We start from the raw sequence: 23304 nt of genomic DNA, 5'->3' as shown, positions 1-23304 counted from the left end.
CATCCATTGTGTGTACTGTTGTTGACAAAATCATTGACGTCTGCTGATTGCCATTCTTTAGTAATGAAGTTTGCTCTAAGTATATGAAACTCAAGGGTCTGCTGACATAGTGGCAGTAATGATATATCTGTAATCTTGTTGTGTCTGGAAAACTTTCTGTTGAAGATATCATATCTTACTTGATTTACACTTTTCCCCTTCACTCCATACAATGGTGAAACATACTCTTCAAGTTCCTCATACAACTCTTTTGATGGAACATCTGACACTCCAAGGTTGCAGAATGTGTCAACAAATGTTGCTTTTGATTCCAGAAGCTTCCAGCAGGTACGTTTTCCTTTCCGAACGAAAGCGGAGTTATACTCGTTACCTGTGAAAGCATGGAATCCAATAAGGGATGATTTCTGCGCTTTTGTTAAATCAATGTCACTCAATTTCAGTACATTTCGGTATTTCCCAGTGTTTGTATCAATAATTACCCTCTGCCCATCATCTATGAAATGAGATAGTGAAATGACTGGAATGTCAATGTCTCCAGAATGGGAACGAATTATTGCTACGCCTTGATTGTTATCAGTGTTAAAGCATGCTTTGCATGCAGGATGACTTTCGTGTCGGCTTCTTCTTGGCTACTATTAAGCTCCGGAACCAATACAACATCTCCGTTTAGTAACGTAGATGCATTCTTTGTACGATGAAAAGTAAATAACATCACTCCTCATATCTGTTAGAATGCTTTCTTTCTTTGACACTAGTACACAGCGAATAAGCTCAATCAATCTGGTCTTGTTCTCGCCGTTGGCAAGGAAATTGTTGAAATCACGGGGCAACTTTGATATTTTTGAGCTTACAATTACTTTTGGTGCAATACCGCGTCTGTTTCTCGCAGTGCTCGACCAGGATCCATAACATCATCTCACTTTATTTTCGAATAGTGGGAAGAAACTAGAAATCAAGGCAAATGGGAAAGTAAAAGTAATATAAGCTAATCGGGATGTTTTAGGAAAGCTTCTTGCCACCTCAACAAAGCATGGTAGAATAATTGACTTTAAGAAAGCCTTTGAGTATCCACTTACCCCTGTCCCGCTAAGCCTTGCTAATGCAGATGGGACAAGACGAACAACTCAGAAAAGTGTCCTAATGGAAATTCTCATCGAAAGTTCAACAGATGTTATAGATCCTGGTCGGGCACTGCCAGCAAAGGCTATAGCTGTCATTGCCTATGTTGTTGACTTGATGGCATTAATCAGAACATTTACATCTTACCCTGATACGTACGAGGATCTTGTAGCAAAGGTTTTCAACAGCATCCCTAAAGGATACAAGCGTGTTGATATTGTTACCGATGCATACCTGCCAAAAAGCATTAAGTCTGTTGAGAGAAACATACGCGGTATTGCACCAAAAGTAATTGTAAGCTCAACAATATCAAAGTTGGCCGTGATTTCAACAATTTCCTTGCCAACGGCGAGAACAAGACCAGATTGATTGAGCTTATTCGCTGTGTACTAGTATCAAAGAAAGAAAGCATTCTAACAGATATGAGGATTGATGTTACCTACTTTTCATCGTACAAAGAATGCATCTACGTTACTAACTGAGATGTTGTATTGGTTCCGGAGCTTAATAGTAGCCGGAAGAAGAAGCCTACACGAAAGTCATCCTGCATGCAAAGCATGCTTTAACAAATAACAATCAAGGCGTAGCAATAATTCGTTCCCATTCTGGAGACATTGATATTCCAGTCATTGCACTATCTCATTTCATAGATGATGGGCAGAGGGTAATTATTGATACATGATACTGATACATGATACTGATACATGATACTGGGAAATACCGAAAGGTACTGAAATTGAGTGACATTGATTTAACAAAAGCGCAGAAATCATCCCTTATTGGATTCCATGCTTTCACAGGTAACGATTATAACTCCGCTTTCTTTCGGAAAGGAAAACGTACCTGCTGGAAGCTTCTGGAATCAAAAGCAAAATTTGTTGACGCATTCTGCAACCTTGGAGTGTCAGATGTTCCATCAAGAGAGTTGTATGAGGAATTTGAAGAGTATGTTTCACTATTGTATGGAGTGAAGGGGGAAAGTGTAAATCAAGCAAGATATGATATCTTCAACAGAAAGTTTTCCAGACACAACAAGATTACAGATATATCATTACTGCCACTATGTCAGCAGACCCTTGAGTTTCATATACTTAGAGCAAACTTCATTACTAAAGAATGGCAATCAGCAGACGTCAATGATTTTGTCAACAACAGTACACACAATGGATGGAACGAACAAATGGAGCCTAAATGGATTGAGACAGTGATTCCCACTGATGTCCAGGAACTGTTTACACATAATGAATATGAAGACTTTTCAGATTGCAGTGATGTGAGCGATCTTGAAGATTAATACACGACATACAGTCTGAAACACTAAAGGGAAGCATATATGTAGTAAAAGAGAATTAAATTCTTGGCCTTGTTATGGCTTATTTATCTCATATATTCGGATTGCACATGAAAAACTGGTCCAGAAAATAATATGAGAATGTCAACCTCCAATTGGCACAAAATGAATTAATTGACAAGATTAACGTGATCAGATGGGAGAAATGTCTTGCATTTTGGGTCAAAGGTCAGTAACGTTATTTCCGGTCATTTTTACAGATAATGTTCTATTAGTTTGAATATAAACATCTATATTCTGGAGAGTTTGACACCAATTACAACTTTCTGTGTCGAGTAGTTACGAAGATATGATATCTGTTAGATATTGGGTCAAAGGTCAATAGAGGTGTTTCCGGCCATTTTCTGACAAAATGTTCTATTACATCAAATAGGAACATGTACATTCCGAACAATTTGACACCAAAATCAACTCTCTATGACCAGTGGTTGCCAAGATATCATAGTCTACTGTAACTGGCAGCCATTTTGAAAAAAGCGCCCTCACGCGAAAGTTCGCAGGTTACAGCCCGTTTACCCAATATATTTGGATTCCCCAGAAAAAACTGGTCTAGAAAAGTCATATGAGAATTTCTACCTCTCCGGGTGGCACCTACCTCATTCATAGCCTAGTCTATATGCTTTAAACGAGTTCTATCACGCGTTTGACGTGCAGTCTCATACTGTAGTATCAATTAATACAAGTTGTAGTAACAAATATTTATTTCTCTTTAAGGATTACAACAGTTGGCATTTCAAAATAAATTGTGAGAGCACAGCCAATGGATGGAAGATAAATATTAGAATATTGTTTTAAGGGTATATTTTACTTATACATTATCGATCAAGCACTCTCACAATTGCGTTCATTTCGTTTTTGTCGCTAGAGTGCGACGTGCACGCATTTAAAATTGCGCGTTATACTATTACTGCATTGAATAAATTGCAAAACAAACTTACGGTACTTTATGGCAGTGTATTTTACTCAACAAGTTGCCGTTGCGTGCGATTTTTTTTTGGCGTATTTAAGTTAATTTTAAAGAGTTTAATAAATTAAGATATTCGTACTGGAATGTAAATAAACTTCGAGTTCTTTCAATACCTAAAATAAATGTAAAATATTTGTACCCATATTGTTTTAAATCTTTACTTTTTAGTTTTTTAGTTCTACCAGTAATTTCGTTCGCCGGATTTGTACATGGCTCTCATTTTAAATCTTGATTTTTTATAAATATAAATATAATATATAAATACTATTTGTTAAAATGTATTATTCTTGGTCCTCAAGCTTAACTGGAAACTAAGGAAATTTGGATTAGGCCCTCCACGGACCCACGGCGTCCAGCAGTGCAGCGCCTATCAATTCAGCACACACCAGGAGACATCGAATATAATGTACACGTACAGGACCTGTCATGATAAATATGGTCCGGGGCCAAAATCGGTCCGGCCGGACCAGTTTTGGCTCTAAAATTGTGGCCAAAAGCAGTCCGCCACTGCCAAAATCGGTCCGGGCTTTTCTTCTGTCGATTTTAATTGAATTACTAGGCCTATGATGCTGTTTTAAATTGTTTATGGCTATAAAAATATCCCATGATATATATTAGTAAGTTATCTTGTCGGATAAATACTATAAATAAATGTATTTTATCTAAAAACATGACTTAGGTGTTCACTCATATTTCGGCCTGCCACACACTCACATGAATGGGTATGAGACGCTGATATTGCCAGCTAGATTTGATTTATGATTGAGGCCTTTTTCCTTTTCCTCAGCCTAATCAATATTGGATAATTTTTTTCTAATAATTGTATTGAATTGATATATTGATTGATTAACCATAAATAATTAATAAATTAAATTGTTTTTAACATCATGGGGAAACGAAGATGTTAAAAAAGAACAAAATGGATTAAAAACAGGCAGAGATACATATTGTATACAAAAAGCCTAACAATTAGTACTTATTATTGATGAGTTACTACTAATAATGATAATAAAAAAACAGGCTTAATTTATAATATTAAAATAACAAATAAAACCCCATAGTTTTCAATATAATGACTAATCATGGCCTTTTTTTTTAATGATATATACATTATGACTCATATTGCGCACCATATATTTGTAAGACCGGACCATATTTGGCGGCCAAAAACAGTCCTACCGCCCGGACCAATTTTATCCAGGCCGGACCAGTTTTGGCGGCCAAAATTGGTCCGGCCGGACAGGTTTTGGCAGCCATAAATGGTCCCCCGGACTGATTTTGGCAGCCAAAACTGGTCCGCCGGACCGATTTTGGCCCGGACTGATTTTGGCGTGACAGACCAAGAACGAGTCAATGTGCGCAAAGCACCGATTTTCAAGATTTATTTTAGCCATTGGAAACGCGGCGCACCCAGCTGTCAGATCTGAATTAGGCAGACTATCCTTACAAATTGATTGCTTTATTACCTCCGCCAAGGAGGTTATGTTTTCACCCCTGTATGTTTGTGTGTGTGTGTGTGTGTGTGTGTGTGTGTGTTTGTGTGTGTGTCTGTGAACAGCCTGGAGGCCACAGTTTTTATCCGATTCTAACCAAATTTGGACACAATGATCTATGCCCAAAAAGCTCGGACGAGTTTGAGGGGAAAGGTCATAGGTCAAGGTCACAACTAACAAAAAACTATTTTACTGCCTAGAGACCACAGTTTTGATCCGATTCTCACCAAACTTAGCCACAATGATCAATGAGACATCATATAATTGTGGTTACATTTTGAAGGGTCAGGGTCAAAGATCAAGGTCCACAAAAAAAAAAAAGTAAAAAAAAAAAAAATAATAAAAAAAAAAAAACCCTCAGTGGGGCTTGAAACCAGCGACCTCAACTGTGAGAGGCTGGATACATAACCATTACACCACACTGTCATCCACAACTTTGTAGTGTGCAGTTAACATATTTACACTTAGAACTAATAAAAAAAATGTTTAAAAAAAAATATTCAGGGGGCATTTTATGTAGGGGAATTTTACAGTAGGCGGAGGTTTGTACTCTCGGAGTACCCTCTAGTTTATATTATTTTGGTTACGTATCATTGAAATGGATAAAAATAGATTTCTTTTTAAATGTTATACGTTTCAACTAAGAAAAACTAATAGAAATGACCTGTGTTGGGTCAAACAAGTAAAAGATCTGCTTTGTTCCACTGGCTATGGCTACGTCTGGTACGACCAGAAAGTGGAAAACAAATATAAATTTATTAATGATTTTAAACTTAGACTCAGGGATTTAGACAAAAAAAAACTATGTTGAGCAGTTTAAAATTCATTAAAATTGAAGTATTTAAAATTGTTTAAATCAGAGATTGAATTAAGTTATCATTTATTAAATATTACAGATAGGAAACGTAAGAGAGTTACAACAAACTTTCGTTTAGGCGTTCTAGATCTCGAAGTTGAAAAGGGCAGATGGAACAAAGTTCCACCCGAAGAACGTTTATGTAAAGTTTGTAATTTAAGTTTAATAGAAGATAAAATTCACTTTATGTTAATTTATCCTTTCTATAGAAATATCAGAACCAAATATATTCCTAAGTTTTATTGTTCATTTCCTTAGTTAACTATTAATGAATAACAAAAACATTACAGGAGAGGTCGCAAATTTTGTTTTTATTGCTCACGAAAAAAAAAAATATTATGCAACCCATGTTACTTACTTTTGTAAAATAAAAGGGCCTGATGCCTATATATGTTTGAATAAAATCCCTAAAAAGAGAATTGAAAAAAAAAAGTGGCATCGCAATCAAATACTGTGTTGATGGCCTGGAAATATTATGGAGTGAGTACTTATACACCAAAAAAGGCAAATTTCTCTTAGGCAGTTTATATCGTCCTCCAATGCCAAAGTGTGTTTTTTGACAAGCTTCAGGAAAGCTTTGACCTGTTTAGTGCAACATTTCTAGTAGGGGACATTAACATTGACACCACGAATTTGAACAATAATGTCGCTAACATCTATTAAACCATTTAGATGGCACAATGTCTTCTCTTAACCTGACCCTGATGGTTGATTTCGTCTCAAGACGAAATGATATCAATGGAAATGGTACAATAATTGACCATCTGTATACGAACAATGGTAACTATATCAATATAGCATCACTTAAGATTAGTAAAAAGCTAGAGTAAAACATGTAAGTTTTACGATTTTTATTTGGATCATCCAAAAGAAAATTTACTTGAATAATAGCATCACTCCTAATCCTGGGATCGTGAGCGACCATGATGGGTTAATGGTCTCATTTAACTTTAATTACTGTCAGTACATATATTCTTTACCACATGGTCATTTCTTTAAATATTCTACGATGAATGTGGCCGAATGTATTGGTGCTTTATCGAATATAAACTCGGATGATATCTTTGATATTTCTGACGAATCAAACATTAATAATAATAATAATAATTACTCATCCTGGAACCTATTTAAAACACGATTTCTTGAGATAATACATAAAGTTGTTCATATGACTAGGCCAGGGGTAAGCCTAATAAGCCTTGGAGAACCTCATAGTTAACTAAAATCATTTGTAAAAAGGACAATCAAAATGCCAAACGTTCAAATAATCCTAATAAATGGACCTCCTACAAATCGTTTAGAAAAGGTAATCTTTGAGATCAGGAAATCTTTTTATAATTATATCTCAGAAATAGCTAAGAGAACTACTGACAATGGTAAAGCCTTCTGGTCGTTTGTTCAACCTGCTTCCACTTTCTTTAATGTTTTAATTGACGGTACTACTAAGATTGAAAACAGTTTCAATGATTATTTTTCATCTAATTTTACTGCAGATAGGCCTACTCAGCTGCCTTACAATGATTTCACAGATATTGCAGCAATCACGTTGGCTTTCTTCCTCTCAAGGAAGTCCGCACTTTTCCTGAGGAGGTATTGCTACTCATATACTTGGTAAATCACCAGGTCAAGACAGTATAACTTCAACATTTATTGCTGAGCCGCTTTCAAAATTATTTAACCTATCTCTCTCAACTGATACCATTCCCAACGACTGGAAGAAGGCCAATGTGATTCATATCCATAATCCGGTGCTATTGATGACAAATTACCGTCCAATCTCTCTATGTTCCATTGTTGGTAAGTTGCTTGAAAAGGTTGTAAATAAGCATTTGCTATTGCACCTTGATAGTTATTCATTACTCTTTACCAGCATGGATTTATGAACGGTAGATCGTGTGTCCCATTTTAGCCACTATTATACGCATCATTGGTCAAAACTTCTGTTGATGTTGTAATATCTAGATTGGCTTAATGCCTACATGGCGCTCCATATAATATAGTGCCACCATAATAAATAAATGTTATTGTTCTATGCGAACATGGCGGAAATGCAATCACATTTAATACGTGCAGGGATATGGTATTGGTTCTATAGTTATGTCTCCGAAAGCGTTCACGCTTTTTAAACAGTGATCGGGCTATATTTGTCGAACCGTTTAAAGATATAGCTTGCCAAGATTCTGCAAAATTAACAACTTTAACGCAAGAATATTCCATAAGGATCAAATTTGAGCTAAGATGTTATGAATGTGTTCTCCATGCACATAAAATAAACTCCTGCCCAAAAAGACTAGCTTTAGTAACATGTCACTCGTGTAATGAAACCGGTAACAAATAAAGCCTATATACAAAACGATAATGCAATAACAGAAATGAAGCAAACATCTACTATAGTTAACAAAAATATCGTTGAGGTTGATAATGAACAGGAATGTGTATGATGAAAAGGAAGATGAATGTTTCACAGAACCAAATACCGGCAGTGACAACAAGGAACATGAAGACACAACAAAAGCAAAATCTGTTTTGGAAGTCTTGAATGATCTACTAAACAAACCTACACAAACCCTAAAAACGCCGCACAGATCCATTGGAACTAGATGGTAAAGTGCAAGAAATCATGGAGGAAGCATTTGAAAGTGTGACATCCAATAGTCAAGATTCAAGATTCAATTTATTGTCTCATAATATTACATACATGACATTTGTTTTGCTGAGCTTAGAAACATAGATACAAAACAATTTAAAACACAATATAAAAACGTAACACCTTAACTAATTATCTTGAAAAATGTACATTATAGATGACAAGCATATAGGAACAAGGCCAACAGCCATTAAGTCGCGTGCTACAATGCATAGTGATACCGGACCGACAGACAAACAGACCGACAGACAGACAGACCGACAGACAGACGGACCGACCGACATAGTGAACTATACTGACCGAAATTACTGAACATGTTTAAAAATGTTGAAATGTTTAAAAACATTTATATTTTTTTAATTTACACGTGCGTAGCCTGTCACATTTGACGTGCTCGTATAACGTAATTTCGAGTTGAAAATTAAGTCAAGAAAACAGAAATCGGGCAAAAATTGTGCGCAATAACATTTAACGCGCAGTGCGCGCGCAAAAATCTGCGCACTCATGGCAATTTTGTAAACGCTTAAAATTGCCTGAAACGTACTCTTATTTCATCGAAAATAAATTTTGAAAATTTTAAGCGCGCGTACGCATGCGTTACATGCGCTACGCACGTAATTGTATTGCCATATGATGATTTATGCCCTGAAATTTATGAGTACCAAATTTTATTTAATTGTGATTCATGGTTGTTAAGATATGATTACAAACGTGATTTCGTTAAATCGTGCGTAGACCGCGTAATTTTTTATTGCGCACCGTGAAAACATAACCACATCGATTCCTGGCCATAAGGAATATTCTGTGAAAAATTGACTTAGCTAGATTAAACTGATATCAAGATAAGGTCATAAAGCGATAAAACGCATAGTGATACCGGACCGACAGACAGACAGACAGACCGACAGACAGACCGACAGACAGACCGACAGACAGACAGACAGACAGACAGACAGACAGACAGACCGACCGACCGACTTAGTGAACTATAGAGTCGCTTCCACGCGACTAAAAAAGAGTCTCTAAAACGGTTGTTTTTAACTTTCATTCAATCATTCATTCAATAATTTATTTACACAAAGCAAAATTCAAAATATGTTGACAAAATATGAATCAAATTAATAGTTAATGCCTTGTATCTGGAGAAACTCAAATAAGCTCAGAGAGCTTTAAGATAGGTTCCACCAGGAAAAAAGTTGTTATAATATAATAATAACTTTGCATTGCCGAATTCTACCAGATCAATTAAAACTTACAATACTATTTAGTGGATGAGTCAAGAAGGCGTATCACAGGATAATAATAATAATAATAATAATAATAATAATAATAATAATAATAATAATAATAATAATAATAATAATAATAATAATAATAATAATAATAATAATAATAATAATAATAATAATAGGATTTTTATAGCGCACAAGACTGCTCAAGGCGCATTCGAAAAAAAAAAAACAAGTTATACAAATTCCTGACAAATAAAATGCAATTTCTTTGGAGGGTTCCCACCCGTTCTCGTTCTGTCGCGGTCCCGGCCCGGACCACCCCTACCTAGATTAACAAAGTGTTCAACAAACTAAAAGTAAAACAAAAACAAACAATCAAAAAACAAGAAAATAAAAAAGCAAACAAAAAGAAAGGAAACTAAGCAGAAGGAAGCAGTTGAAAAAATAACAGAAAAAGCTAGTATCAGAGGAATGCGGCCAATAACAGACTTCACTGTCTCAGGTAGTAGAGCTGAAACACCTAATGCTGAAGACTGAAGCCGCAACAATAGCAAGGCAGAATGTTGCATCCTCCAAAAAGAAGAAAGCCACAGAAAGTGGAGAAAAGAATGCTGAAAAAGAGCAAAGAAATCAGATTCAGTAAGTTGAATCTATCATTACGTATATTGTAAACAATTGTAGCAGCCTACCACATGATTTTTAATGCATTTTTACTTTTATACTTTAGTATTATTTCTACATAATTGTTAACATATTATTTGTACAAGTCAGCACCTACTTACATTATGCAGACCTTTGTACTTAAGGTACTCTCAACGGAACCATAAATTTACCTGCCATGGACACTTGTGTGCTATACCAAATATGATGTCATCTAAATTTCTTCTTAATGACGATGATGTCATTTAAGTTTCGTCTAAAAACTAACTATCTCAAAGTTATGCGATGATGTCATAATTAGCACCCCCACATATCCTGTATGACAATATAAATAAGGGTGCCTTCTCCTCATTTTAGCAGTCAGTTTATTTAATCAAATCATAAACAAGCAACTTACACACTCTGTTAATTCCAGTACTTTGTAATGTATTCTGTGCATTTCTTTATTTGAGGATCAAGTGTTTTTATATGCGACTCTACTGCATCTTTTCACTTGCAATAAAATTGTACAGTTTAATTCTACATTCTTAGTTTGTTGTCTGTTTTATCATCGAGTTGAACAACAACTAAATTGCATGGTGACACACGAACACGTCAACTTCATTACTATTCGTTATTACTTGGATTGGATTATTATTTGTTTTTCGGCATGGCTTCACCACAACCGTCAGGCGCCGGCCCAACACCTAACCAGCCAGCACAGGTTTCTTCGGCCGCCAGCTTAAAATTGCGCCCATATTCTAGGCAAAAGATCCAGCTATTTGGTTTACGCGGTAGAGTCACAATTCCACACATGACATTTGGTTTACGCAGGTAGAGTCACAATTCCACACATGACATATTACCACTGAACTCACAAAGTACCACTACGTGGTTGGCTCATTACTGCCAGAAATTGCTCAGGAGGTCCGAGACCTCCTAATCAACACTCCGACGGACCGTCCTTATCAAGTTCGGCTTCGCCAACTTCTTACTGCCGAGGAGTTAGGTGACCACAAGCCGTCAAATGATATTGTCGTATGCTACAATTAGTAGGTAACAATCTGTTATGCGGCAACTTTTTCTCAGTCGCCTTCCCACCATTACACAACGAAGGATGAACTGGATATTGAGGGTATTGCAAAGCTGGTAGGAATCGGGGGGAATACACCATGTACTTTCACGACTGACAATTTTCCGACTCCGGAAAACGCCAACGCCAGAAGCGACCGTCTTCAAAACCTCGCCAAAGAGATGCGCCGATACGCCACAAAATCAAGCATCACACTGTAACAAATGGTCCACCTGTTTCAGCCCGCCCTCGCCGATTACCACCTGATCGTCTCAAAATTGCTAAACACAAATTCCAACACATGTGGACTTGGGAATTGTTAGACCTTCAAGTGGTAATTGGGCTTCACCTCTCCACATAGTTCCCAAGAAGGAACTAGGCGATTGGTGTCCATGTAGTGATTATCGAGGCCTCAACAGTGTAACCGTCCCAGATAAGTATCCTGTCCCACACACACATTCAGGACTTCACACATCTCACCTCCATGGAAAATCTGTATTTTCAAAAATCGTCCTTGTGCGAGTGTATCATCAAATACCAATGGCCGAGGAGGATATTTGCAAGACAGCTATTCTCATACCTTTTGTACTGTTTGAATTTACGCGGATGCCATTTGGCCTACGTAAAGCTCAATCTTTTCAACGATTTTGATTTTGTATATGATTATATTGATGACCTTTTAGTAGCAAGCACGAATGATGGCGAACATAAACAACATCTCAAACTATTTTTCAACCGCCTTCAGGAATACGGCATCATCATTAACCCATCTAAATGCCTATTTGGCCGATCGCAACTTGAATTTTTGGGACATTTAGTTTCTTCAGATGAAATTCAGCCAATAAACTCCAAAGTCACCGCTGTACGCGATTTTCCTCAACCACAACTCACAATTAACCAAGCTACGCGAGTTTCTGGGTTTAATAAATTTCTATCGTCGATTCATCCTCAACTGCTCCAACTACAAAGGAAAAAAGAAAGAAAGCTCAACAAGAGCTTGTTTGGACTGATGAGTCTACCAAATCTTTTCTCGTAATCAAACACGCCCTCGCAAATGCCACACTACTTACACATCCAAAGCCAGAGGCATAATTGTGCCTCATGACTGACGCTTCGCATTCTGCAGTAGGTGCGGTGTTGCAACAATATCACAACAATGACTGGCGACCACTTGCTTTCTTTTCGACACCTTTTTGTTTTTGTTTCTGTGTTTTCACAGATCATAAACACCTCACTTTTTCATTAAACAATTTACCTAATCGATAATCACCACGAGAAATTCGCCATCTTGATTTTATCGCACAATTCACAAGTAATATTCGCCATATCAAAGGCACCGACAATTCAGCGGCGGCAGACGTCACTGCTTTGTCAACCTCATCATCACTATTGGATTTCGCGACTATCGCTAAAGCACAATCTACCGATATTAAATTGCGAAACCTACGGAATAGTAATTAACCATCGTCAACATCACTAATTTGGCAAGATTTGGCCAGTGCCAACCACCAACGAATTGATTACCTGCGATATATCCACTGGTAAGCCACGTCCATTTCTTCCTTTAGTATTTCGTAGAACTAATTTTAACTCATTGAATAATTTTATCATCACACCCTGGAATTAAGGCAACACAACGTCTGATCGCACAACGCTATGTATGGCCCAACATTAATAAAGATGTACGCAATTGGGCTAAATCATGTCTGGATTGTCAACGTTCTAAAATTCATCGCCATACAAGTGCACCGTTATTTACTTTTGACACTCCTACTGAACGTTTTCAGCACGTTCACATCAATTTAGCTGGACCTTTACCAGTATCAAATGGATATACATACATTCTTACTTGTAGCATGTGTCATATAATTAAATACGCAGATGACATGGTACTGATTGGTCTGTTGAAAAATACTGACGATCAGGTGTATAAGGCTGAATATGTTAAATTAATGTCATGGTGCAATGACAATTACCGTAAGATTAATTTTAATAAAACTAAAGAAATTATATGGGATTTTAGGAAAAAGAAAAATGAAAAAGGTTTTCTGATAGTTAATGATCAGACAATTGAACGTGTTCATGAAACCAAATATCTTGGTACACATATTGATGATCCACTTAGCTTTGAAAAAAATACGGCCGAGATAATTAAGAAAGGTCACCAAAGGTTATATTTCCTCAGAAAGCTAAATAAATTTAATGTTAGCTGTTGTACTTTGAAATTATTCTATGAAACAGTTATTCAATCAGTACTAGTTATCTCTTTTATTGCTTGGTTCGGTAATTTAAATGAAACACACAAGAAAGGTCTCATTAGGATTACTAAGATAGCATCAAATACAATTGGTTGTACGGTTAATGATTTAAAATATCTTTATGAAAAACAGTTCCTAAGTAAATTAAGTAACATTTTAGAAGATAAGAAACATCCATTATATATGAGATTTTATAAGAACAAGTCAGGCCGGCTACGGGCTCCTAGAGCTGATACGTCAAGAAACCGACTGTCTTTTGTACCAAATTCAACTCATATTTATAACTCAAAGATTGTTAGATCATAATAGCGCACATGCAATATAGATTTTAAAATTTTACAGTTGATGGATATTTTAATTAATGTTTTTAGTCGCGTGGACGCGACTCTATAGTTCACTATGTCGGTCGGTCGGTCTGTCTGTCGGTCCGGTATCACTATGCGTTTTAGCACGCGACTTATGGCTGTTGGCCTTGTTAAATTGTAAATTTGTTCTATGTATGATGTAATTGTGAATGTTTTACCATATTTTTCTGTCGAGGAAAACAATTTTTCCATGTACATGTTCTATATATGGAACGAATAAAGTTGACCGTTTCACTCGCTGGCCCGAAGCAATTCTATTATGCGATATCACTGCCGAAACTACATTTGGCACTCCTGCAATTGTTACACCTGACCGTCACGTTGCGCAATTTGAACATTTTAGCACTTTCACTAAACTACAGCCTATCACCCGATTGTTCTTATTGAACATTTCCATCGACAACTCAAAGCTTCATTAAAAGCAAAGCAAGACTCGAACCATTGGTCTGACAATCTACCTGCTGGGTATTCGCACTGTTGTAACGGAGGGTTTGGGTCATTTTGTTGCCGAAAGATTATATTCCAGCAGAATTTTTCTCGCCAACAAACGCATCGGATTTGGACCCTACACTGTATGTTGATCGCCTCCGATATCCGCCCGGCAATTACTCGACCACAAACACTTAAACATCCTATACCTACTGACATCAATTACTTGCACGATGTGCTGTGTATTTCTTTATTGAGGATCAAGTGTTTTTATCGGCGACTCTACTGCATCGTTTCACTTGCAATAAAAATTGTACAGTTTAATTCTACATTCTTAGTCTGTTGTCTGTTTTATCATCGAGTTGAACAACAACTAAACAATAACACAGTTATATATAGGCCTACAAAATTAAATTATTTAAATTAAATTGAAAGCAACAAAACAAAACAAAAATACTTCTCCGCATTTAGTATCGTTAAATGTAAGAAGCCTTCGAAATTATGATAAAAGAAGGAAAGTCTTTAAATGGCTTGAAGAACAAAATTTTGATCACAACTATCTTGTTTAAATCTATTTTAGATGACGAAGAAGCTAGAATAATAATTTTAAGCTTCAGTTATAATGAAAATGTAATAAATCTTATAAACGTGTACGCTCCTAATTACTATAAAGAAAGAGAAATGTTCTTTAAGAAACTGAATAGGACAATTTCTCTCTCCGCAATGATAATGATGAATACATTATAATGGGAGGAGATATGAATTGTATTTTAGAGCATAAAATAGACCAAAGAAATATAAAACCTATCCAAAAATATGAAAACTCATTAGATAAAAAAAATGTATGATAAAACACAACTTAACTGATATATGGGGGCAGTTTACCTGGAGGCGAAAATAGACCTGGACCTGGAGGCGATATTTCTTTTCGTACATAAGTTGGGGACCCCTCGTGAAACGTCACAAAATATTCATGAATATTCATTAATCATATCCATAAGGTGTGAGAATTCAGCTACAATTCGCTAATGCAAACGATTTCTGTCGAGCCGTTTGTGTAGTCGAGTGGATAAGACTATGGACTTTACATGTCGATGTATGGGGTTCGACTCCCATGAGCTACTTCTTTTACTTTATAGTGAGAGAGAGATTATTTGGAGGGTTAGGTTTAGTTATATTTAGGAAGTAGTTCAGCTATCTTTCACATGGGGTCCCCAACTTATGTACGAAAAAAAAAATCGCGACCTGGAGGCGTAGATTAGACTATTGGTGCATCTCTAGTGCTAAATGATGGTGATATTCTTTCAACGTCCTCCATATTTTCAGACCATCAAGCAATCTCACTTAAACGCGTAAATATCAACGAAGTGAAAGGACCAGGAATTTGGAAAATAAATAATAGCATCTTAAATGATAATACATATAATAGAAACCATTCAAAATAATGAAAACAATTTAAGTCCAAGGGGAATTCATGAAAGTTAAAATAAAATAATTCACTCGTAAATACTGTACTAAGAAAAAAGAAGAAGAAAGAAAAAAAAAATTACTTAATGAAGTTGATGAACTAACTAGTCAATTAAACAAAAATATTAGGAGATAAAATAAAACAGTTAGATGACATCTACTTTTAGAAGCACAAGGTCTAGAATTGAATGGTTCGAAAAAGTTTTTTTTCGGATTAGAAAAATTTACGCAAAAATAAAGCACATTAAAGCTGTATTAACACAGGATTCACGAACGTTGGTATCGTTCATATCTGATTATACTTTTTTTTTCGTAAAAAAAAAGCATAAGTGGTTATCTTATAGATATGGGAAGAAAACGTTTTCATTTGCTTTTCTTTTTATTTGTATGTAGGAAAAATGGCGAATTTATCTACTTATCGTCAATAGTTATCTTGCTACTGTAGTATAGATGGCCTTTTTAATCTTGAGTGTCTCGAGAACAACAACTCACACTTTGTAGTAAATTAATGAATGAATAAATGTCATAAGCCTTATTTCATTTTAAGTAATGATAATTTAATGAAAAAAGTTCAATTCAAAGTTAAAAAAATACACTATTTTACGTGTACTAAAAATAACTACCACCGAGAATGAAACACAAATATTAGAGGAAAATGAACTATTTAAAATAACAAGATCGATATAATATTATTAAATGTATAAAACTATTCAGAATAAATATTTAAAGACCAAAATAATAAGCATGATATATAAACCAATACATTGGGAATATTGTACCTGTAGTATTGTTTATATATTTTAAACTCACCGAGTACATACAGGGTAAACATTTTTAGTGTGGTTTCTAAAATAAAAATATAACTTACCTAAATATAAATTATATACCATATTTAAATAAACTAGTAAGTATAAAAATATACTAAATATCTTTAACTAAAAATGAAAAAGTACATCTGATGGAAATTGTAACATACAGTAATTGAACATACTGTATTTCCCTTTGTATTAGACACAATGATGATTGTATAAAGATGGTGTTATCTTTGCTTTTATTAAATTCATAACATTATTAGCACAACATAATTCCTGGTACTTATCCCATCTGAAAATAAAACCCTAGAAGACGGTTGCAACGGCATAAAACTTCCTGAAGAAAAAAACACCCTTTAGGCAAAAGCTCCAACAATTACGTTCATTATCAACTTCCTATCATCATATTATTATGAAATTTACTGCAGTAACTACTTGGTGTAATTTACTGCAGTTAATGTGACATATAAGGTAGTTACTGCAAGATCATTAAATTATTTTGTTTCCATATTTTCATTTACAGTAACTACGCAAAATTAGAACACTGGGAAACTTTCTAAAAAAAAAACATCCCTAGGAAAATATCCACACAATCAAGAACCATGATTTACTGCAGTATAAATTCTTGGTGCAGCAGTTACTGTGACATATAATTAATAGTTACTGCAAGATCAATAAATTAAAAACCAGCCAGTCTGTTTTTGTTTTCTATTTTCATTTACAGTAACTGCGGACTTAAATTAATAAAACTAATTGGGACTTTATTGAATTCGGGGATCGATATTAATCTTCTATCAATGAAGGGGTATTCAGATCTGGACTACAACTACCCAATCATTCCTGATTTCTAATTTTAATTACCAGATGTCTAAATAGCATTTTAGTATGTGTGAAAATAAATCAAATGTAACAGAGTATCAAAAAGTAGTATTTAAAAATATGTGGCCTTATTCAACAATTACAATTAGGGAAACATCCAACTAATTGAGTACTAATTAATAGTTATTGACTTAAGTGAAATAAGTATTAAAGGAAGTATCTCACTTCAGTGTGATTCTGAATGGAAACTGATAAGGACTGTGGTAGACAAACATATAAAAGCCATCGAAACTGTGTAATGGCATAAAAAGGTTTCTTGTGATTCTACCAGTAGTAGACATAGCATTTAAATAGCACATTATTTATTATTACACTTTCCAGTAACCAGCTTCAACGCACCAATCTTCTCCAACTTCTGCAAATGATCAAATTCTGCAGGAAAATCATGCACATTATTTTCATACTTATATGGAATATCCTCATAGTAATGGTACTGTATATCACGTCCCTGGCTATCTGAGTGGAATGGGTAGAAGCCATACAGTGTTATTTCATCACAAAATGTCGTCGCTATTGTATAAAGATTAAGCCCTGTTGTCGTGTAGTACTCTGTTAATGACCAAAACCTGCAAGAGAAAAAACAAAATGGTAGAGTTTATTTTAGAAAAAAGTGATATTAAAATGGTTGAAATCTGCTCTGCTTTGATAGGAGGTACCAGAGTCCTGAGAAGGCCAGAACTCAACTGATGCTAGCCATACTTCATTCATTTGAACCCTCAGAGTGTATAGGCTTGGGTGCAGGCATGAACATCCACTTTTGCCATTTTTCTTATCTTTTTTTTCACAGCACAATGGGACTATTCCTTGTTTTGCTTTACACATTCATAACCATTTATACTGTATATGCAAAAGGGTAAAGTTGAATGCAATTTATTTCTATTCTTTGTTTCTATCTTGCACGATCATGATACTTGTCTAATTTTCTTTTCTTACAGATAATCAACGTGAAGACATAATTTCATTAATCATTTGTAAGATAAAGTGTTGAAATGTACAACAACCTACCATTTAATAATTGCTGCTAAAGTTCTCCAACTGTATCCAACACGGATGGCAAGCTTATATTCATCTTTCAGCTTCCTAGCAACTGTTTGCAGACGCATTCGTGCATAGAATCTGAAGCGAACTCCTTTTGGATACCAAATAATTGAATCATTTAAAAAGCGAATTTTTTCTATTATTGCTGTTGTTTCAGGATCAGATTTCTCACGTGCAAGTAAATTATAAATTTTTCTTACGGTTTCTAAATTGATAATAGTAAAATTAGTTTTGATGCCAACGTCTGAGGTAAAATTTTTTATAGGTGCTATATTAGACCGCATCACAAAATCGTATTTTGTGTCTATTTCTTTACCGCATCCGCTACCTAATAATATACCGCCATTTCCTATGACTGCACATCTTTTTTGCGGCTTCACAGATTCAAAGTTAGCTTCCATCTCAGCCGGCATTCCTGATTTTCCATCAAACAAAAAGTTGAGATATTCTATGACATTAAAGCCCTGTTTGAAATCAAGATTTTCAGGCGTGTTGTTTGCGGAATAGATCATCAAGGTATGATCTGGCGGCAGACAAGTCTTGGCAAGTTTTCTACAATTAATAGATAATACTGACATTAAGATTGTTGCTATAAAAGTATAACATTTGCACAATATGCCACATGCTCAAGGAGATTTGAATAATAACGCTTTTACACAATGATATATTTTCATGAAAGTCTCTGACTGAGAGTGAGAAGAGTGGTTATTAGCTTTACTACAACAGTGTAATTAATTCTACAGTTGCCAACTTTCCCAAAAACCAATTTTCCAGAATATCTGGTTTCCAAACTGCATTTTATATGATATGAAATAAATTGGGACTTTAGGACTAGAGAAATACTGGTAGAGTTGAAGTTGAACATTATAGTCACATTGTTAACCAATGTGACTGTATTATTCTTCTCCTTATACTTTTTAGGCAAATTACTAAAGATAACCATAAGTAACTTTATTCACTGTCCTTCTCAAAGGTGGCAATCCTGTTCACAAGACAAACATAATTCTACAGCACGCCTACACTAAGTTTTTATTAGTGTAGCTAATAAATAATGATGTTGGTAAAGATGAAGGTAGGATGCAAGAGTAAATGTTGCCTTCAAATAAAGCTCTGTCTACACTATCAAACTTTATGCGACAACAAACGTGATGTGCCCATATATGGACATGATGTGATACCACTACCATTTTGGGTATATCATACTTTTGTTGTCAAACTAGTTTGACAGTGTAGTCAAGGCTTTAGACTTAAACCCAGTGTCCATATTTACCAATCATATAGTCAGATATGTTCTTAAATGCTAAATATATTTCATTTAGATCATTACATTCTTTTTTAATAGATTTCGAAATAACTGTAAATTATATTAATTTCCTTTCCATTTCCTATTTCCTTTTCATTTCTTTTCTATTCTCTAGAAGTTCTAAATTTAATGGAATGGTTAATATGGCCATTGGACTACCTTTGTTTGATATGCATTCACCATACGAACACTGGATATTTTGTTTTTATTGTATGTCCATTCAGATACCAGGAATCTAGATACTTACTTTATTTTTCTTGCTGCGTCCCAGGTCCCTTTTTTGCCACTCTCGGCTAATTTAACTGCTTTATCTAAAGGGAAACTGAGATAAAGTATAAAATAATGATCTAGGTTAATCTCAAATGTAATCGTAAGAAAAGATGAAAGCTTTGTTTGGCCGAGTATTTAATGTCGAATTAATTATAAATTCTGAAATGGGCAAAAGACTTCCTGCCGTTAATGAAAGAATCATTTGCACAACTATAGAGATATTATAGTAGATATAGATATTATACTACTATACTATAATATCTTTATGGCACAACTAAGAACAAGGTACGTACGGTTCACATCGTTGTGGCATAGGATATGCAATGGGTACATCTACTGCGATATAGAATAAAACAGATGAAGACACTAAAAGAAAAAATAAGGCTGGCTTGAATTTGACCTTTGGCATTCGCAGCCTCATCTGTAAAACAAAAAAGAAAAGACGTTAAAAATATGTATATATTATGTAGCCTTCTTTGATTAGTATCAAATACCAATTTTAAGCTTGAATTCTGGTGGTAGTACTAGTAAGTAGCTAGTAACTAGGCCTAGTAGTAACTTAACTAGGCGAGGCCCCTTGCTAGAAGGCACCCAGCTAGCCTACGTAGCTAGGCTAAGTAATAGTAGGCTAGCTAGTAGTGGGACACCCGTAGTACTCTTGGCCTACTAGGGCTAGGCCCTAGGCCTAGCCTAGTACATAGAGGCCACTGGCCTAGGCTAGTAGGCGTATATGTCTACTACAAAAACAACATAGGCCTAGGCCTATCACTGTTTGTGTTCGGGCTATAATTTGTATTGGCTAGTATATAATACATTTGTTACTTACGATAAATACAGCTTCTTTTTAAAGACTTGGAATTACCATTGATTAACTACCACAAAATAGCATTGAATATTGTGGTGGTATTTTTATGGGTCGCAGATTATAATTTTCGTTTTCGTTTCACAACTGAAACAGAAAAAGAGAGCTATTAAAAAACAAACGCATGCGCAAATCAATAACTCTGCTGTGTGTGTTACACCACCAAAGAATATATATCACAAGAATGAGTATTCCGCGATTTTCGCATGAGAAATTTGTAACAGAGAGCTCCAGAGAGTGATGCCCGCCCTCATAAGGCCGGATGTATACATACTAAATAAGACTTGATTTAATAGATATTATACATGTCACATTAAATAGAATTATGATAATATATTTCGCAATTGTAAACTATTTTATAATACATATTTATTAACAAACTAGTGTACATTCACTTTTACAGACAATTATTTACTAACATGCTAAATTAGTTCACAAAAAAGGCCTAACACAGCAACACCAAAATCAACGAATCGTTACTCAGCACGGCCTATTCTTTACCATTGCCGCGTACTACTCTACGCCCGGTATTGTTTTTATGATATAAATTAGTATAAAATACATGTTATTAATAGGATAAAATGTTAAATGTCATTAACATTTATTTGTTTTACCAGAAACAAGTTAAATATAGGAATATTATTAAACTATTCGTGAAAACGCGTAAACACCAACACGCCCGGTCACGCTATCGTAGCGCCCGGTTGATAAAGCGAACTGTTTATACGGCAGTTTTTACTAAATAAATTGCATAAAACGAACAATTAAATATCCAAATACCATTTAACATGATGTTGGCATGTAGTTGATAACATTTTTTATCATGAAAATACTACCGGTGGTCCAGCCTTTGATTAGTGAAACCGTCACAAAAAGTTGTATACATCCCAGATACATCCTCACTTATGGCGGCGCCCTACCACATGGACAATATTACTGTTACAGGGAAAATCGCGTATTACTCATTCTTGTGATATATATTCTTTGGTTACACGACGTGACGCAGGTATGATAAAATATACCAAATTGGCTAGTTGAGAATTCTCAACTATTACCGCAGTACGTCTGTACGACGAAGCCTACCGGTATAATGGGATAGGCTGATTTCCTTGTTAACTTAAGGGGTCATTTAATTACTGAATTATGATTGGTAGTAAAGGAAATTTACTGGAATCCTATTGGATGGTAAGGTGGTAGTAGGACCATGTCCATCCCATTGCAGTAATAAAGTTGAGCCACCTGCGACCATTACAATGTCCTGCCATGCTAATGTAGGAGTGGGGAAATGTTATGCTTACTACTGTTTCTTTTAATAATTTAGTACAATTAATAAGAATAAAGAATACACTTAACAATATACAACAAATAACATTAATGTACGATGTAGTTTAAACACTGTTCTCAACTATAGTCATTTTGGTATACTTGAGCACATTGATAAAGAATAGGATAAACTTAACAATATACAACAAATAACATTAATGTACGATCCTGTTTAACACTGTTCTCAACTATAGTCATTTTGGTATACTTGAGCACAGTGATAAAGAATAGGATAAACTTAACAATATACAACAAATAACATTAATGTACGATCCCGTTTAGCACTGTTCTCAACTATAGTCATTTTGGTATACTTGAGCACAGTGATAAAGAATAGGATAAACTTAATAATATACAACAAATAACATTAATGTATGATCCCGTTTAACACTGTTCTCAACTATAGTCATTTTGGTATACTTGAGCACAGTGATAAAGAATAGGATAAACTTAACAATATACAACAAATAACATTAATGTACGATCCCGTTTAACACTGTTCTCAACTATAGTCATTTTGGTATACTTGAGCACAGTTATAAAGAATATGATAAACTTAATAATATACAACAAATAACATTAATGTATGATCCCGTTTAACACTGTTCTCAACTATAGTCATTTTGGTATACTTGAGCACAGTGATAAAGAATAGGATAAACTTAATAATATACAACAAATAACATTAATGTACGATCCAGTTTACCACTGTTCTCAACTATAGTCATTTTGGTATACTTGAGCACAGTGATAAAGAATAGGATAAACTTAACAATATACAACAAATAGCATTAATGTACGATCCAGTTTAACACTGTTCTCAACTATAGTAATTTTGGTATACTTGAGCACAGTGATAAAGAATAGGATAAACTTAACAATATACAACAAAAAACATTAATGTACGATCCAGTTTAACACT

General features: G+C 35.0%; 2 protein-coding genes across 2 annotated transcripts in view; one reads left to right on the top strand and one right to left on the bottom strand.

Moving 5' to 3' along the window:
• Window positions 1–23304, top strand: part of LOC140063569 (endonuclease V-like) — a 102875-nt gene that overhangs the window by 48661 nt on the left and 30910 nt on the right. The window lies entirely within an intron of this gene.
• LOC140048544 (CMP-N-acetylneuraminate-poly-alpha-2,8-sialyltransferase-like) lies at window positions 16494–21147 on the bottom strand. The gene is made up of 5 exons (XM_072093288.1): window positions 21024–21147; window positions 20491–20618; window positions 20175–20249; window positions 18592–19176; window positions 16494–18152 (listed from the first exon to the last, which is right to left on the bottom strand). Exons 2-5 carry the CDS (start codon window positions 20616–20618, stop codon window positions 17885–17887), a joined length of 1056 nt encoding a protein of 351 aa, XP_071949389.1. The 5' UTR covers window positions 21024–21147; the 3' UTR covers window positions 16494–17884.

Source organism: Antedon mediterranea, chromosome 1 (assembly GCF_964355755.1).
Source record: "Antedon mediterranea chromosome 1, ecAntMedi1.1, whole genome shotgun sequence".
NCBI lineage: Eukaryota > Metazoa > Echinodermata > Crinoidea > Comatulida > Antedonidae > Antedon > Antedon mediterranea.
This window is presented reverse-complemented; position numbering and strand designations above follow the sequence as displayed.

What these genes read in the sequence shown, in the direction of transcription:
- LOC140048544 (XM_072093288.1), bottom strand. Translation starts at nt 20,618, where the DNA reads ATGAGGCTGCGAATGCCAAAGGTCAAATTCAAGCCAGCCTTATTTTTT. An exon ending in ATGCCACAACGATGTGAACC is followed by an intron (nt 20,250 to 20,490) that starts GTACGTACCTTG and finishes ACTTTATCTCAG; the next exon opens with TTTCCCTTTAGATAAAGCAG. An exon ending in TTAGCAGCAATTATTAAATG is followed by an intron (nt 18,153 to 18,591) that starts GTAGGTTGTTGT and finishes TTTCTCTTGCAG; the next exon opens with GTTTTGGTCATTAACAGAGT.